The sequence below is a fragment of the Sturnus vulgaris genome, chromosome 9 (genome assembly GCF_052056855.1).
Source record: "Sturnus vulgaris isolate bStuVul1 chromosome 9, bStuVul1.hap1, whole genome shotgun sequence".
Lineage (NCBI taxonomy): Eukaryota > Metazoa > Chordata > Aves > Passeriformes > Sturnidae > Sturnus > Sturnus vulgaris.
The window spans coordinates 19375512-19394087 of NC_142251.1; the positions used below are offsets into that span (position 1 = coordinate 19375512).

The 18576-nt window shown below is 40.0% G+C and overlaps 1 protein-coding gene across 1 annotated transcript; it reads left to right on the top strand.

The window, feature by feature from the left end:
• Window positions 1-648: 648 nt before the first annotated feature.
• On the top strand, window positions 649-8015 carry RTCA (RNA 3'-terminal phosphate cyclase). Its single transcript, XM_014885026.2, has 11 exons — window positions 649-926; window positions 1033-1133; window positions 1948-2091; window positions 2456-2579; window positions 3063-3121; window positions 3630-3771; window positions 4896-5020; window positions 5155-5213; window positions 5810-5904; window positions 6994-7098; window positions 7458-8015. Exons 1-11 carry the CDS (start codon window positions 882-884, stop codon window positions 7554-7556), a joined length of 1098 nt encoding a protein of 365 aa, XP_014740512.1. The 5' UTR covers window positions 649-881; the 3' UTR covers window positions 7557-8015.
• Window positions 8016-18576: the final 10561 nt, after the last annotated feature.

Sequence of the window (18576 nt, forward strand, 5' to 3'; positions counted from 1 at the left end):
GGGAGCGGTGCAGGGCGTGCGGCTGCCCCGGGCCGCGGTAACGGGAAGGGCAGCTCCAAGAGCCCGGCCGTTCTCCATACACGTGTCATAAAGTCCCGAGCGCGCCTGCCAGACCAACACACCCCGTGTGTGCTCCTACGTGAAAGGTGATTGTAGCCAGGTGGGGATCGACCTCTCCTCCCAGGTGACGAGTGACAGGGTCTTAAGATGCCCCAGTGGAGGTTTGCATTGAACATTAGGAAGAACCTCTTCACAGAAAGGGTGATTAGACATTGGAACGGGCTGACCAGGGAGGTAGTGGAGATACCAACCCTAGAGATGTTTAAGGAAAAGACTGGACGTGGTACTTAGTGCTATGGTCTAGTTGACAAGGTGGTACTCACTTATAGACTGGACTTGATAGTCTCAGAGGTCTTTTACAGCCTCATTCTTTCTAAGATTCTGAGGAAAACTAGCGTGTAACGAGGAGGGCCGCCGCTCTCCTCCGGCGGCAGCTGTGCCCATGGCTCTGACCTCCCAGGTGTCGCCGTTGTTACCGCTCCGGCCCTCAGGACAGGGGAAAGGCATTGCCTCCGGCGGGACGCTGTCAGTCCAATGGAGCTACCCCAACCCCTGCCTGAGCGCAGGGCCCGCCCGCTGCTCCTCCCCACAGCGGAGCCGCCCCGGCCAAGCCCCGGCGGGCGGGCAGGGAGGCGCCTGCGCTCTGCGCCTGCCCGGCACCGCCGCCCGCCCCCGGCACCGGCACCGCAGCATCCCGGGCGCGCCGCCGCCGCCGAGCACTACTGGCCCCGGGGCTGTTTCGCCGAGGGCTCGCCGCGTTTAGGGCCCCGCCGGGATCCCATCGGCGCGGCCACTGCGAGAGACATCGCTCATCATCAGCCATGGACGGGGACAGGGTGGAGATAGACGGAGGGATCATGGAGGGGGTGAGTGCCAGCGGGCCGCGGCTTACCTGGCCCCGGGCAGCGGTACGGGCTGGCCGGGTGGGCGGGAAGTGCCGTAGCGCCTGACGAGCGCCGTTTCTCCGTGCAGGGCGGGCAGATCCTGCGGGTGTCCACGGCGCTGAGCTGCCTGCTGGGGCTGCCGCTGCGGGTGCGCCGGATCCGCGCCGGGCGGAGCCAGCCCGGCCTCAGGTGAGACCCTGCCGGGGCGCTCAGCCGGTCACTTACGGCGTGTGGGGCCCTCCCGGCCGCGCAAGGCCTCGGCCGCTCTCGTCTGAAACATTTGTGTTTCCATTGCTTCGAAAGAGCCTTTTTACCAGAGAATCCCGTTGGTAACACACCAGGAGTCAGAGGGAATGCTGGGGCGTGAGCCGGGCTCGGTTCCCCTGCCGGCGCCCTCAGTGCGGGTCCCGCCCCGGGCCGCAGCCGGGGCAGGTGAGGGCGCGGCCCGGCCGCTGCCTCGGAAATGGTTCCACAGGCGCTAAGCGGAACACACGCTTTGCAACAGGGAACACGCTCATGTAATGTCTGAGTAAAACACAGCTTACCGAGCGTACAGTGTTAACAGTTAGTGCATATCCTAGTGTTGCTACAGTTAGTATATTTCCTATTGAACTTACCCTAACAAATGGAAACAAGAGCAAGGCAAGTACATAGCAAACTCTTTAACTCTTGTAGCATTGCAACCGATTCTGGCTGAGCCAGTATTGCCATCATTATCCCACTGCATTTCTGTCCAAGCATTTATCACATTAGGACAAGTGACTGGTCTTGCATCTCGTCTATCTGTCTGGACCTATTCTAGTGGGAAAAATACCAGAATCCTGCATATCCCAGTATGGCCTGAATGCTGCTCCTTTGGCTCCTGTGACCTCAGAAGTGCTGTAGCAAACCAGAGTGAATTTCTGATCCGAAATTTGCAATTTAGTTTTTTAGTTGTTGTTTTAATGTAACATGAGCATGTAGTCTACTTGTATGTGTCATAACTGTGTATTGTCACTCTAAGACCTCAGCATCTGTCTGGGCTGGAGATGGTTCGAGATCTGTGTGATGGGAAGCTGAATGGTGGAGAAATTGGCTCAACAGAAATAACCTTCACTCCTGGGAAGATCAAAGGTGGAACCCACATAGCTGATACAAAAACAGCAGGGTATGTCTTTGTACACCAGCTTCTGATAACTTTAAAATTATCACAATAGATTAGGGGGGAAAAAGAACGTTTATGCTTTGGTTTGTCATGATCCCATCACTATACTAAGGAAGTAACTTTTATTTCAAATAGAACTATTAAAGATGCAATTATTTTGAAATTTAAACTTTGATATTTAGGCTTGCTAAGGACATGAAGTTTTAAATTAGTATCTTTTAAGACTAATAAGTTTATAGATAATTTAGAAAATAAAATACAAAATTAAATGCTCTGGAAAGTAATTTGCCCTTGATATATGTAATGATTCTCTGGAATTCTATGGATTATAAGTGTATGAATTTGATTATCTTGTACTTGCTTTTAGGAGTGTGTGTCTACTGATGCAGGTAGCAATGCCTTGTGTGCTGTTTGCTGCTTCCCCATCAGAGCTTCATTTAAAAGGTGGGACTAATGCGGAGATGGCTCCTCAGATAGACTACACAGTCATGGTAGGGAGAAATTCCTTTGCCTTGGTGCATCTTCCATGAATATGTGTGCAATGTAACTGCTGTTCCTCTGTTGCTCTTAGTGCAAGTCTATTTGTGATTATGGAATTAGGCATGGAAATATGACACTATTAGTGTACTCGATGTAGAGAGCAACAAATGTTTCATGGAATTTCCTGAAACGGGAAATAATTTGGTTTTAATTACTACAGAAAATGTCACTTAAAATGTATTCTTTTTTCTAGAAGTGCTGTGAATTACTCTTATTTTTCCATAAGAAAATCCTTTTACACAAAGTGACATTGAGAATAAAGTATGAGGAATATCAAATAAGATATATGGATGAGACTATCTTTTTTTTTAAGATAATGCAACTGAAATTTTTGCGTTGAGTTTTTTTTTTTTTCTTTTAAGATTGCGTAAAATAGTGGGAAATTATCAATGCAAAATAAATGCACTCTGTGTTTTTATATGTCTATTTTTCAGGTTTTCAAGCCAATAGTCGAAAAGTTCAATTTCACATTTAATTGTGACATAAAAAGGAGGTGAGTTGTGGAGCTGTGCAGCAGAGCTGGGCCTTACTGAACCCGTGTGTGAGCAGAGGCACACACAAGGGGCTCTCAGTCAAACTGAGGGGTGAATTTATAATACATGAACTCATCTGCATTAGCTGTCCCTGTGTGTACTGTCACCATATGATGAATGATTCTTTGCTTTTTTTTTCTTTGCTGAGTCTACAGCTGCTGTGTAATGTTTCCTGTTGGCTCCTCTGAGGGGAGCACATGCTGAACAGGCAGTGCATTACTGAGCTTTTCCCAAGGTGCCAGTTAGGTTGGTGTTAGGAAGTTAATAAGATGTGCATTACAGAGGATTACTGTTAGAGAACCTAATTCCATTATAAGGGTTTCTACAGCACACATCAAGAAAATCTGTATGTGTAGTAACAGGGAACATAAAAATGTATAGTGAAATATATTAAGAGCCTCCTGGCCCTTTTCTTGGTTTCCTTGTGATCGTTGCATTTAATTATATCCAATTACTGTTTGTAAATAGGGGCTACTATCCTCAAGGAGGTGGTGAAGTTGTACTCCAGATGTCTCCAGTCAAAGAGCTGAGCCCAATAAACTTAACAGAACGTGGCACAGTGACAAAGATTTATGGAAGGGCATTTGTTGCTGGAGCTCTGCCTATCAAAGTAAGTGCTTATCATGGCTCTGGTAGTATCCAGCTTTATAGTAATATATAAAATTGCCTGCAATCTGATTAACGTTCCTCTACTCTCTTGTCTTTTGCAGTCTAACACAAGCTAAGCAAACTTATTAAATGGTTTCAATTATTCAGGCTGTAGAATATTATATTGGACATATCTAAAATTCATTCATTGCACAGCAGTGTAAAGCTAAAACAGAAAATGAGAACAGTATCCTCATCCTTAATAGGACTGTTCAAAAGTCTTTAACATATATTGAGGGATATTTTATATCTGATTTACGTGTTCTTCATATGGATTATTTTAAGTCTGAAATTAGGGCCCTTGTTCATAAATTTATGAGCACTGTAATAGGTAGAGGCCAGACAACAAGTTTTTCATTGCTATGGGTATTAGAGCAAGTTAAGGGTAGGTTTACCCAAAAATAGAAAGGAGAGAAATTTGCTCCTTTGTATCTCCTCCTTTCCATTCTTCCTGTCCTGAGTGCTGGGATCTCCTTAAGGTTCCTTCTCACATACAGGCCAGGAATTAGTAGAGGAAGGAAGAGAAGAAACTGAGTTACTTTTTGAAAAGCTGTGGACTGCTGGTTTTGGTTTTAAAATCTCCAAACCTATGAATATAGCTAAGATTAGATCACAGGAATGGGATAAGCTTTGTATGTCCCTGTTTGCTTGTGAAGTAAAATTGATATTTTATGTATTCTCTCTTACAGAGTACATTCTGCACTTTGTACCCCACATAATAATTGTGGGGTGGGGTTTTTTCACTTGGTTTCGGGGTGGGTTATTTTGACAATCGAATTTTTTGCAAGAAACTAAAATAAAACCTTTTTGTCTATGAATGAGGAAAAGTTCTTGAATTTAAGTTTCTATGTACCTTTCTATAACTGTCATCTGTACAGCATTTAATGTTACCTTAATTTTGTAGAAGAACGTTCAGAAAAAATCACGTTCAGTTCTTGCTTGTAGGAGTTTATAACAGTCCTTTGTTTTTCTAGTTAATAAAGTAGCCCCTTTACTTGGGGATTAACTGTAATAATTGAATTTATGAGGAAAAAATATTGCTGTATTACATAATTGAATTACTGGGTTTATGTCTTGTCTTGTTAGCTGGCAAAAGACATGTCAGCAGCAGCAGTGAGATGCATCAGAAGAGAAATCAGAGATCTTTATATTAACATTCAGCCTGTCAGAGAACCTGATGATCAAGCTGTTGGGACTGCAAGTGGAATAATGTGAGTCCAAGCTTTCTATTGTTACTACTAATCTTGTTGGTTAATTAGCTAGATATTGATTACATACCTGATAAATAATCTGTAATATCAGTGATTTTGTTCTTAATTTTAATTATATTTCTTTTTCTGCTTAGTATTGTTGCAGAGACCTCAACAGGTTGTTTGTTAGCTGGGTCATCACTTGGCAAGAGAGGTAAGAATTCCATTAATTCTTTGAGACTTAACTGAATATAGTAATGACAAATGGGAATCTGAAGTATCATCTGTTTTATAGATTTGATGCTTTGAATGTTTCATTTTTAAATGTATGTTTTTAGAAATAAAGGACAGCAAAAATTAGCAGATTTAAAACATAGTAAATGGAAATTTACAATGACAGAACTGTTAACTATACCTTGTCTCAGAATGGATAATCACTGGAGAATCACTGGAAATATTCGTGAACTTTAGGAACATAGACTTTGTGTTTTACATGTGAAATTTTTGCTCAGGAGTGAATCTAGATTAAAATGAATGGAAGTGATCTTGGTTTTAAATTATTTGAATCAAATGTTTTTTCTGACTTAATGAGGCTACTTTCTTTCCACTGCTTAAGAAGCATAAACTATATATGAGCATAAGATGGGAAGGGTTTTTTTTAGCAGATGTTTAAGGCAAGAGCATAAGGTTTAAAGAAAACAAGGTTTAAAAAGTTGGTAATTTCTTGGGTTATTTTTTGGGGTGGTTTTGTTTTTCTTGTATTTTTAAAACTTTAAATAGTAATTTTCAGCTTTCTGATTTCTCTCTTAGGAAAGAATGCTGACAAGGTTGGCATTGAAGCAGCTGAGATGCTGCTTCAGAATCTTAAACATGGTGGAACTGTGGATGATTCTCTGCAAGACCAAGTAAGGTTTCTGTATGTGTTTACATGAAGTTGAAGTAGCAAGAACATTCATGCACTGCTTGTAAACAATATAGATCTGAACAGGGAAGGAACAAGATGTTTTTAGTAGTCTCAGAGGTGTGTAGTCACAGCATCACTAGAATTAGCAAATTACGTACAGTTTTTAGGGACTACAAATGCTTTTAGCTTTGCACCAGCACCCTCAAATTTTCTCTTTCTCTAACCCTCAGTAAGAATGGGAGGAAGAGGCAGAAATTTGCTTCTATTTGGCATTCCATGTAGTGCAGTGATAATAGCTCCCTCCTTACATATATGGAATGATACTAAGGGAAGATATGAGAGTATCTAGGACATGCTCCCTATCATCTTTCTCCTCTACTTTCATTTGAGAATGAAGGCCCTCCACTGCCTTATCTTAGCCTGATATAAACTGTGGGCTGGTTTAGCTAGGATGATGTTACCTCTTAGCTGTAAACCCCTGGGCACACATTAATATTATGTAGTATAATAAGTATTTTAGTCTTGGACTCAGCCTACTTTTTTCAAAGCGTGCAAGTACAATTGATGGTAACAAGCCTCAGCCAGAGTCACTGTGTAAGGGAACTGCACAGAGTTAATCACACCTTGCAGTATTCTTGTTATGGTGATGTTAAGTCAAATCAAAGGGTTTTAAGTGTCTGTCTGGTGAATATGGGATCAGGAAGTGTTAGAATTAAAGTACCTTTCCCTGAATTTCTCTCCATGTAGGTAATCTACTTATCTGGAGTCTAATGTGACTTTGGGGAATTTTGGGGCAATGCGGTGGGGGAGAGCAAAATTAAAAGTACTGCCACGAATTCAGTAATAGGAATTCAGAGACAAAATCCACTGTGGAAACAGCCCTTCTGTAATAGGCATTACAGTAGCAATCTCCAAAGTTCTGGAGGCTTGGATCACTCTTCAAACTCAGCTTCATGAACTTTTATGAAACTTGGAAGACAAAATTTTTATATCTACAGACATCTTGCATGTTTTGGTTGGGTTTTTTTTAAATCAATAAATTCCTAGAGTCTGAAGAATTACTTAATAATTACCTTTCCCTCTCTTTCAGCTGATCATTTTTATGGCCCTAGCAAAGGGAGTGTCTAGAGTGAAAAGTGGACCAATTACACTCCATACTCAAACAGCTATACACTTTGCAGAGCAGCTAACAAAGGTGAGTCCAAACATTCAGGAAGTTTTACCTATCAGTTTTCTTCCAGTAACTTGGCAATGTTCAGTTCATCAGGCATTGTGAGCTGAACTTGATCATGGAAAACAAGCATTGATAAAACAATTGCTATAATATTTACTTGGGAGTTTTCCTGTAGAAAGTGACCATACTCTAGAGTTAAAGGCATTTAGAATGGTTAGATATCTTTACCACCTTTATTTAAATGGTTTTATGAATTAAATCTGTCAAAGCTGTAATATACATAAACAGTTGGCAATACAATTATTGGACATCAGATAGTGAATATTTAAACTTCTGTTTCTGATACTTTAACTAGTGATGCCTTTCTGATCCTCTCTTAGGCCAAATTTACTGTGACAAAATCAGAAGAGGAAAACCCCAGTAATGATACCTACATCATTGAGTGCCAAGGAATGGGGCTGATAAACCCAAACTTATAGTGTTCTGCCAAAAGCAACACTGAACATACCTCAGTGATGGATTGCACTACACTTCATTGGATGTAGAATCTGCCTGAAGAGGAGGAGCCTTCTGTCACATCAGAGCGATTTAACTTGAAGGTTGATGTCAAGCTTTTCCTTGGTATGGTGAGAATCTGTCACGTGCAAAATGAAAACTCTACTTTTTTTTTTTTTTACTATAAGCAGCAAAATGAGTAGCAACAGGACAGCAAATAGAATAAACTGTGTGTATAAAAGAGCTTCAGTTAGAAGCTTTGAACTTTACTAAGTAGAAAATAACTATTTTAGTTCAGTATTTCTTTGTCTTTTAAAAAATGTAAGTTTAGTTCTCTGGAAAATTTTGTTATGAAGTACATGGAATGAAATGCACCATCAAACCTGTATTGTTATTCTTCCTTAGCCATTTGCTAAATAATAAAGCAGTAACACCCAATAAAAGGCTGGTATTTATATGTGCTATTATTTCAGCAGGTTGTGCTTGGGAAAAGTGGATACAAAACTTCAGCAGCATAGTTTCTTTTTCTCCCTACAGAAAGAAGACTCAATGCACAAGATAATCTTTTAAATCTTTTTTTCATCTATCTTATAAAGCCTTCTCAGGCAAGCTAAATCAATGTACCACATTACACCAAGTATTAACTCCATGATATAATTTTATTTTCTAGCCACAGTTGTCCTTGTCACTTAGCATACTAACTGAGGCTACATTTTCACTGAGGTGGTGTTCTTTCTGAAGGGAGTACTTAATTGCAGCTGAGATTAAGGTGCTGTTGAAAACATATAGACACTGAGTCTGTGTGTATGGACATGAAGCACTGTAAATACACAATTTGTGTAGGCATATAAAATCCACGTGTGTTATCCCCCATCTGGGGATTAAGTAAAGAAGAGCTTCTACCAGGCTGGTGTTGATCATGCTACAAAAACTTTTTCTGAAGCAGAAAGAAGGTGAAAGGAGAAAGAGGGCACAATGTGTTTTGCATATGAAAACCCCAATCAACAGCGTTGGAATCACTTAACCAAAACTGTATAAATTCACTCTGGAAGCTTGAATTGATTTCCAAGTTTCCCAGCCCATCCTGCAGCCATTGCTGTAAGATCTTTTTTCCTCAGTTGTGAGCTATTATTTGCTGTACTAATTAAGATAATTACTTCATGTGTTATTGTGCATTTCTGATACCGAGAAAAACTTTTGCTAATATCCAAAAAAGTTCACCAACTATCTTCTTAACAATATTTTTCTTCTTAGTGTTTTTCCTTTAGTACAAATGAGTGCTATTAATTTCCACCTAATTATTTTTCTCTAGTACTGGGAACAGTCTGAAGGGGGCAATAGACACCCGCTGAAGTATTTTTGGGACACAGACTCGACATCCTTTGAAGAGCACCTCTCTGAGTTCCTTGCCTGTGCTATTAATGATTTTCAGTGTTTCCTTTTTGAAGAATTCTGAATAAATTAAAAAGCAAACCAAACTTGAAAGAAAATCCCAAAGAATTTGCAGTCTGTGCTTAAGAAAACAAGCTCTTATAAACCACATTTGAATGGATCTTTACCCAGTTTCAGTATTCAAAAAATTAATATACTTTACTGGTTTTTAAATACACAGATTTTGTTACCAATGAAAGTTTAAAAAAATATTAAAAATCACTAAATAAAACAAAATTCAGTTGAACAAAGAAAATCCTATTGAAAAAATGAAATGCTGTTTTTGTCTTCCATACATAGAAAAGCGTGTAAATGCTCAGCCAACACATTTAACAAAGATTAACAAACCCAGGTTACCAGAAATAAACCTCCTCTTGGTAAATATGCAGTAAAGAACAGCTCAGCAGCCCTGATGCCTCTTGCTGCTGTTCCTGAGTTCCCTAGGTGTGTTACAAAGAGCAGCTGTCATTACTAACTGGCAGTCCTTGCTGCTTTCCTGGCAGGCCTGGTGAAATATCCAGCCCTGGCTCCTTGGGGCCAGCAGTGGGCAGGAGCGAGGCTGCACAGCTGCCCCTTCCTTGCTTGCCTTGTCAGTGTGAGGGCTGTTCCCTAATACCATCCCTGCTGTGCTTCCTGCATTGGAGGTGATGTCTGGAGAGGCTGCCTGGAACAGAGGCTAGACAGGGTTAGAGGAATAAAGTAGGTGTTTATTGAAAGGCCTTGAAAGGATTCACCTTGGGCAGTACAAGAGCCTGGCTGTGGCTACACCCAAGATGGACAGCAAGTTACAAGTTTTCACACTTTCATAAGTTCTGGTCCATTTACATTTTGGGGTTAATTGTCCAATTACAAGTTCGGATTATTAAGTCCCATCCTCCCAGATTGCTCTCTTCTATTCACTGTTGTTTGCAGTTTTTGGGCCCGAAGCTGCAGTGGTGTCCTTGGGTCTCATGCTGGAAAAGGATTGTTTTGTCTAACTAAACTGTGAGAACTTGGTAACACTTGATACGAAGTTCAGAGTAACATTCTAATGCAGTACAGAATCTAGAAAATACAAAGCTAAAACTTGAGGCATCAGAGGAAGCAAGACCTGACTTGACAAGGATTTACATGCAGCCTTTTTCTCCTCGGGATTAGAAAATCTTTAGATGGGAGTCATCCACAACAGGTTTTACTTCTCAATGGGATTAAACTCCCCAAATAGTTGTTACTCCCTGCTGCACACATACACACACAGACACACACACACACAGACACACACACACACACACATACAGGGGCACACACACACTTTGCTACCCAGGCCCAATTCACATCCTGTCACCTCATGGTAATTTCTTACCAGGAAATGTTTATTGTAAGTCCTCTTCTTTTTCTATATATCATAATTACTTTTCATTACATATATACTTGAACAAATTTTAACTGAGATTATAAAAAATACAAAATTAATTTGGGACTACTGGTATCATTCATATTCTACCAGGTTCCTACCTTCCCTTTTCAATGGGGTTCTGCACCATAAAACTTAAATCCTCCAGGCCTACATTTACTTTCAATTCACTTGATTTTAAATCTACAAGTCAAAACATGAGCTGCAGACCTTGTTACATCACACTCCTACGTTGCACATGCTGTATGTACTTAAGCTTAAATTTTACAGCATAAATAATTCTTAAAATTAATGCAGTTCGTGAAAATTAGTTGTTGGTAGTTAGTAGTGTAACTTTTTTTTTAAAACATCCTGTCCTTTTTGAATATTAACTAATATTTACAGGCCATTACTTGAAGCTTTTTAACTTTCATTTTTATCCATTTACAATCACATAATTTTTAACTATAAGGTTGGATTAAGTCACTTGTGAGAATGTATTAACCTTTTGTTCAGGAAGAGATGAGACATTGCTTGCACCTGCTCCACAAATATGCACAGGGTTTTCTTATGTTAATCAGGCACATTTGAATCTTATATAAAAACTTCAGTGTGGGTGTACAGATACAACTAAGATGCTTACATTTAGTACTGCTCAAACAAGTAGTGGCAATGACTCAGAAGTTCTATATACCAAGGAAATGGGATAAATCCTCTCCAACTGTGTGTGTCTCTGGTGTACTTGCATGAGAGAGAATTGTGTTTGGATGAATGCAACGATCAGAGGCACTGCACTCAGGTATGTGGGGACTGGAGTTACAAGACAAAGAATACAGACATTATATGCAGCCAGTTACAAAACTTTCTCCAGGAAATACTGTGCTCTTGTTCTGACTGAACTCTGTTCTTCTCAAAAAAGATGGTTTTGAACCTTCTCTCCTTTCATGCCCTTAGATCTACTGGTGACTGTTCTCCGGGTGTTTCGTTCTGGTCACTGAAATGTTCGTGACACATTCACTAATTTCTAGCCCATGCTGGGAACACTGTATCCAGTTTTGGGCCCCTCCATCCAAGGAGAGCACCAGTGGTGGAGCTGGTCTGGGGCTGGAGCTCTGTGAGGAGGGGCTGAGGGAAGGGGCCTCACTCAGCCTGGGGAGGGGATGGGCTCAGACACCTACCAGCAAACGGCCAGCATAGAGGGAGGAGATGGAGTCAGGCCCATGGGGTGTGGCAGAGGCTGAGACACAGAAATGAGAGATCCTCAGCCTGGCCAGAACCCTGACTGAGCCAGCTTGAGCTCAGGGCTCACCCTGCATTGTGCAGCAGTTTTGACAAGAGCCCACCTGTGATCCCTTCTCACCTCATCCCATGATCCTGAAATCCCTATCACCCAAACATAGAGTGGAATAATTCTCTAAAATATTCCAGCACAGGTTAGCTATAACTGACAAGGCTGAAATCAACCAGGGGTTAAATAAAACACTACACTAAACAGAGGTGCATATAGGAAAAAATCTTCAGAATGGGAACAATGAAGAAATTTTAGGATTAGAGCTACGTCTTGAATTCAAAAGAAGTGACTGCAAACACAGACATCAAATCTGTTGGTGACTGGAGAGAATAGGAAGTAATATCAATATCTAATAATCAAGTAAAATAAGTCAGCTGAAAAGTGCTTCCCTAATATTTGACTGCGGAAAGGTCAGTAAAGACAGGTAAAACAAGTCCTGTGTAAACTTGGGCAGAACTAGATTTTTGCTTTGAATCCCAGATTTTCTATTGCTTTGAAGACCAAAGTTCAAGGCTCAGGAAGCCTACTGATAAGTGCACTTAAAAGCTAAAAGCTCTTGTGGAGTGAGCATATGGAGAATGTCCCACTGCAAGCTGTGTGACTTTGAATTTTTGTCCCACCCAACTGTCTCTCCTGTGCCCAGGAGGCTTTCTGTGCAATGCTTTCCAAACCCAAACTACTTGGGATCCCATAATGATATGACATCTGCTAGAAAAAGGAACACTTATTTGAAAACCACACTTTCAAACAATAACTGAGTCTTTTTCTTCACATAAAACTTTTTTAGGTTTGAATTTTAGATGTTTTATGTCACACCATACAAATTTTCAAAGATCCACAAAAAGAACAAATATTATCTCAGAAAACATCTAATGTTTGTTTTTTCTCTCCTTCCAGAGATATTTTTTTAGCTATTTATGACTTTCATTACCAGATAAATAATTCCTATATAAAAAGACAATTTGTGAAAGGGTTTAATGATTTTTTTTTTTTCATATGGAAACCTCTCTATAAACAGAATTTTACATGCACTCTTCTAGTTTATACAATGCCAGCTGACTTGAAGTTTATCCAACTCTTGTAATCCAGAAATGCTCTAGTAGTTCATATGTTTTCTCAGCTATTAATGTTTGTAGCATCAGAACAAAGTCAGGCTTCTGTTACTTCTTTCTTATATTGGTATTGCATTCCATTAAAAAAAGGTGATGAATAAAGCATTCACTTTTTAACAGAATGGGTCTTCTACAAAATGTCTATGCAGACTAAGACAAATTCCAGTATACTGTGTTTTAGAAACAGCAGTCAAGGCTTCATTGTAATATAATAGCAAACATTTGCTTTTAATATGATGAAACCATGACCAGGGGAATTTACATTTGTTTAACTGAAGATGGAACTTGGGCTATAGACATAAATTAAAATTATTATTAGATTATATCATTTGGAAAGAAAGGAAGGGAGAGTAAGAAGTGAGTCTAAACATCATTTCCATCACTTTTATTCTGCCATCATCTCCCCCCGATTCTCCAAAGACAACTATGATTTTGAATTCTACTTTGCTGAAATGGCTTGCTAAGAAATGCTTTGCAGCAAATGTTTTATGGTCACTCAATATACCTTTCAGCCATGAAAATTTACCAATCATATTGCTTTTTACAAAAGTTAGTCCTTTCTTCCCCTACTGCGTTTTAACCTGTCAAGGATAGGTTAAAAGTTAGGTGCTCTGTCAGCATCTCTCTATTCTAAACTGCAAGCACAAAGAAAGAGTCTCAATTCACAGCAATTAAATTCACAGAATATCCAAGTAAGTCAAAGTTGTTGCTGTGAAGCAGCACTGGACAGCACTGGCCCTGACTGAACAGGGAATATCAACATGTGCTGACAAATCTTAGATAGCTGCAGTGGCCTCGTCATCAGAAATGAGGATAAGCACATGGCCCCCTTATGTTTAAGTGATTTGGTGGTTCTGTATAAATATCTCTTATCAGAACAGGATTGCTAGCATTCTCTGCTATGTGGGAGAGTTCATTTTCATAATCAAATTATCAGATGTAAAACTATAAAGAAAGATTCTGTAAGCTAAGCTAAACTATATGAACTCAAAATAGGTCTTAAAAAATAATTACATTTCATAAAGACCAGCAAATATTGGGCCTTCTATCTATTAAAACCTTTCATCTTTTTATCCTCATATATTCCCCACATCATAGCTTTGGGCTTTGAACTTCAGCTCCTCAGTTTTACCCATGATCTTACTGCACACTGTTGAGTTCTCAGCTGAAACGTTCTTAATATTACCACTGCTGGGGTTTTTTTCCTCTTTCCATTGCAAAATGTAGAAGTCTCTGCTCTCAAAAGCATTTGAAAATAACTCTTCATTCTGCTTTTTTCTTTATCTCTTTTTCTGTTCTAAAATGGAATTATTTCAAAAAACAACTACAAAAAAGTCTGCCCGAGCTGCTGATTTTGTTGAAGGGAAAGGAAAAGACCTGTGCAGCTATTTCATGGAAACATTCAAATGTGCAAATTTCTTTCATCTTATTAATTACAACTGGAAAATATTTTCAAACTTGATGGACTTCTGGAAGTAAACAGTTAACAGGTTTATAAGTTTATCTCTTTCAATAGGACAAAGCCTGCTACCAGGTAAAATTGAGAATATTTACATACCTGTATGAAGTCTTGATTCCAGAAGTGGCTCTTTGTATTCCTACTGACATTTACAATTGTTGCAGTGTGCTCAGCTCCTCTGAAAATGAGAATATATGTAGGTTTCTTTTCCTTTTTTTTAAAATCAGTTGTAAAACCTGCATAGCTGAAGACAGATTTAATTAGTTACAATGAAATAGACTATTTAGTATGGATTAAGATAGTACAAAAGCCATATTCTAAACTAAAATACTTTCTATATTAACCCTTTGTGCTTGCAGTGAGAAATTAAGGTAAGACTCAATGATAGCCACCTTCACAAAGGAAAAGGTCAATGTGATGGTAAACTAACTTCCTTTGAACATGGTTTTATCAGTCAGCAAAAAGAGTTTTTAAACTGTGCTTTTAGATAGATTTGTTTGCTTCCGTCTCATAGGATGGTGACCTTCAGGACAAGATTTATGTCCTCTGACTGCAAGCCAGATTCCTGTATCCTGTTTATTATTTAATATGTGCCCTGTAAAATAAGCACATTTTCAAAAATAAAATAATTCAAATGCATTGCTATTCAGTAAAGAGTCAAGCCCAAGCCCATATTTAGGCAGAATTCGGGTGTTTTATCCAATGATTATTTGATGATCCTGAAACAGAACCAATGAAATTTTCTTCCACATGAACACCGCAGTCATCCTGGTTATCATGCAGGAAAAAAGGAGAGGCTCTGTCCCACAGCAAATTGGACAGCTAGTGATTGTTGGTTGTTTGGAGGGAAAGGTAGTTAAATCCATTCTGGCAGAGGAAGAAGTTAACACATGGATCTTTTATTCCCTGGGAAATGCTTTAATGCACATAGTGTGAGAATAAGGAAACCCTACCACCTCTTGTTCTGACTGTTAAACCACTACTGTGGCTTTCTGATCAAAAGGCTGTTGGTCCCCCACAATACAAGATCACAAATGAAAGGAATGACATTCCTGCAGGGTGAGCTGAGTTTTGAACTTACCCACATACCACTTGGGCTCAGCAGCAGCGCCAAGGGTTTGGATGGCTCCCTGTTCCACTGCTCATGGGCTGCACAGTGAGCCTGGGAGCACAAACCGAGGCTCCCTCTCTCCAGGAATTTGAGTCTCAGAGCCAGCCACCACAATCTAACCATTTTTACTTAAAGCTTCTTCTCCCACATGTGAGTGCATGATATTCAAGCTTCCAGTAAATCATAAGCAAGCTGTTTCCAGTAAATCATAAGGAAGCAGTTTTCCAAGATCCACTACTCCCCTGGATATGTAGTATGGGTAAGAGAAATAAGGACAAAATTCAGCAGAAGAAAGTAAGAAAACCTCAGCAAAAAGTGCACAATTTTCCATAGGATCTCATGACATATTACAAAATTTCTGACACTTAGTAGGTTTAAATTACCCTATTCATCTAAGCTTCTCCTTCTTTATTTCTTTTGTTCATTCATTGTAGCATGTGAGCCTGTGAAGAACTGAGCAATGCCCATTTCCTGCACTGCAGACTATCAGTGTCTCCATCTTGCAGACTCAGTTGCAGTAGAGCCAAGTACTTATGACAAATAGAATCAATTTTTTTTCATTGTCATTTTTACTTCTTGGGTTTTTTTAATTTCCTTTTCTGCTTCTATTTTTATTTTCTATGTCCTGCTTTCAAGTTCATTTCTTTCCTGTTTTATGTGCATTTCTCACCTTCTCTCCATCTTTCCAGTTCCCTCATTTCCCTTTTCGCCCTTCCTCTCATATGTACCTCTACTTAGAGGAGCATTACAATATCAAAGTATTGTTGAACTACAGAACTGGAAGTACAGTCTGGCTCCAGCTAACCTTAGTCCTTGTAAAACCATTTTACTTCCTGAAAAGCACAATTGGAGATGCAGAGAACGTCCAAGGACATCTCTGGAAGCCCCTCCTACAGTGTGAATGAGCAGAGGCTCAGCTCCCGTGAATACAGCACCAGCCTCTGCCTGCAGGACAGCTGCAGAAACGGTGGTTCATGACATCTTATAAAATAAAAGGAATGCTGGATTATGGGATTCGCGGTTTTTTCTGCATAAATAGAGGAGAGAAACGTCCTCCTACAGAGCTGGGTTGGGGTTTTCTGCGTCAAAAAATTTGTTACTTAACCACATGAAACTGAGGCAAATTAGGCTCGTGCATATAACGCTGTTGCTGAGCTTATGTTTATGGTCAAGTTCCTGGAACCAGCTGCACCCACAGAGCCTGGAGGGATAGACTTTCATGGGAATCAGGCTGTACCCTTGTCTGAGTCACTCCTCCTGGCAAGTTCTTGGCTCACCCATCTCAGACAAAGTGAGATTTAATGTGTAGGCAGCATGAATTATCTGGGACTTCTGGCTCAAGGAAGCTAAAAAGTAAAGTCAGTCAAATACCATTCTAGCAAAAATAGATCCCCATTGTATACAAGGAGATTTGTGAGGGCTTTCAGTTACCTTTCAGTCCTTAGCAAAATAAGTTATTGGCCCATAGACAACAGACATCTTTGAAAGAAGGGTGTTTTTCTTTTAGTACTCCTTGTTTAGGTGGCAGAATATTCTTCAGAGTATGACTAAGACTGCATCTAAACTGCTGGGAAGCTGGGATGGAAATTTCACAAAATTACTTGCATGAGATTTCTGAGGTTTCCCAACTTCATCCAGGAAAAGAACAAGACTGATTTTTCTCACATAAATGCAAGACTGACCTTCAGTTAAACCAAGATACGCAATATCCACAAAAAGTCCAGAAATAAGAGATTAAAGAAAATGTGTTCGAATTTTAGAATAATCTCTTTCCCAGCATTTTCCTTCTACATATGCTTTATCTACCCTGCACTAAAATTACCACCATGTGAGGAAGAGCACTCTTCTGCCTCAGCATAAGTAATAAACAGAGCAAAACCTACTCTGACACAGCTTTATTACTGCATGTAGATAGAGACATTATTTCCCCCTTTAATCTTAGAAGCAAATAGTAGTAGTGTTGGTGGTGGTGACAAACACCCAAATTTAGGTCAAGGGATGAAATAGCTGCGAGGATGGCTGGCAGATCATACTGTAGTTATACTCCTCTAAAAAGGCACTGCTGTTGGTTGACATGAATTTTGATGTTACACAGATATGTGTGTAAAGCAGCTGACTAGAGAATCATGGAAAGCTATTTCCTAAGCAATTTCTTTATGAGACGAGAGTAGGAAGACAAACAGCAAATATTTGCAGATTTATGTGCTTGACTCATCGATTTTGACATAAAGTTTTGGGGATTTTGGCATTATTTGTTGTTGAGCAAGTGAGTGATAATACAAGACAATGGGAACAAAATGTGTTCTCAACCAATTTACTGTTTCAAAACAATGCTGGGAAGATGCTGACACACCAATATGTATCACTTGTGCAGCAAAACTGCTGAAAGCAACTCAGAGCACCCATTCATCTACAGCACTGAATCTGCTCCCTGGGTCCCTTAACAAAAGGTCCTGGTTCCAGACTGCAGGATTTCTCCAGGGGCAGTGAACACTGAGCCACCATGATGCAGCTCACAGCCCTGGGTTTGTGTTGGTGTCCTGTTGTTCCACCCAGCTGGGCTCTTGGCTAATACAGTTGCTGAGGTGGAAGCCCCTGAAGAGGTGTTACACCAGTCACAGAGGGAAGCACTGGAGTTCATGGGATGTGGCTGAAATGGTCACAAGACTGTAATACAGAGTGGATGGGCAAGCGAGAATTTTCAAACTGGAAAGGAGCAGAAGAGGTGTTTTCCATGACTAATACTGAACAAGAAGTGAAAACTTCTCTTTTACTCAATGTTTATTTATTAAAACCAGAATATTCTGACCTTGCCCTACAGCAAAGCCTCTTAAAACTTTCCATGGTAAGCAAATCTATGTTTTCATGGGCTTTTGATGATATTGGTGATTTATGGATGGCTGATCCTAAATGCCATTTGCAATAAGCTGGAAAGGGATATGGCTGCAAAGCACTGCAGGCCAATTGTAGGAGAGATATAGTCCATCACCTCATTTTCCTTTGTAGGGGCTGAATTCTGTATCCTGTGTGATCTCTGATGGTCTCATTAATCTTTACAGTACAGGTCTTCACCCTTAAAAGAATGTTAAGGCAATCTTTAGGTCTTTCTGGGAATACAGATTTACTTGCATATGCTTTTCAATCAGGGATACTCTAAAGGAAGTCCTACATGTGGTTATCAAATACGCTTAAACTGTTCTAGGAAATTGAAAGTATTTTTCAGTCAAC

Coding starts and splice junctions, on each gene's coding strand:
- RTCA (XM_014885026.2), top strand. CDS start 882: ATGGACGGGGACAGGGTGGAGATAGACGGAGGGATCATGGAGGGG. Junction 2,580..3,062: donor AGATAGACTACACAGTCATG/GTAGGGAGAAAT, acceptor TCTATTTTTCAG/GTTTTCAAGCCAATAGTCGA. Junction 5,214..5,809: donor GTCATCACTTGGCAAGAGAG/GTAAGAATTCCA, acceptor TTTCTCTCTTAG/GAAAGAATGCTGACAAGGTT.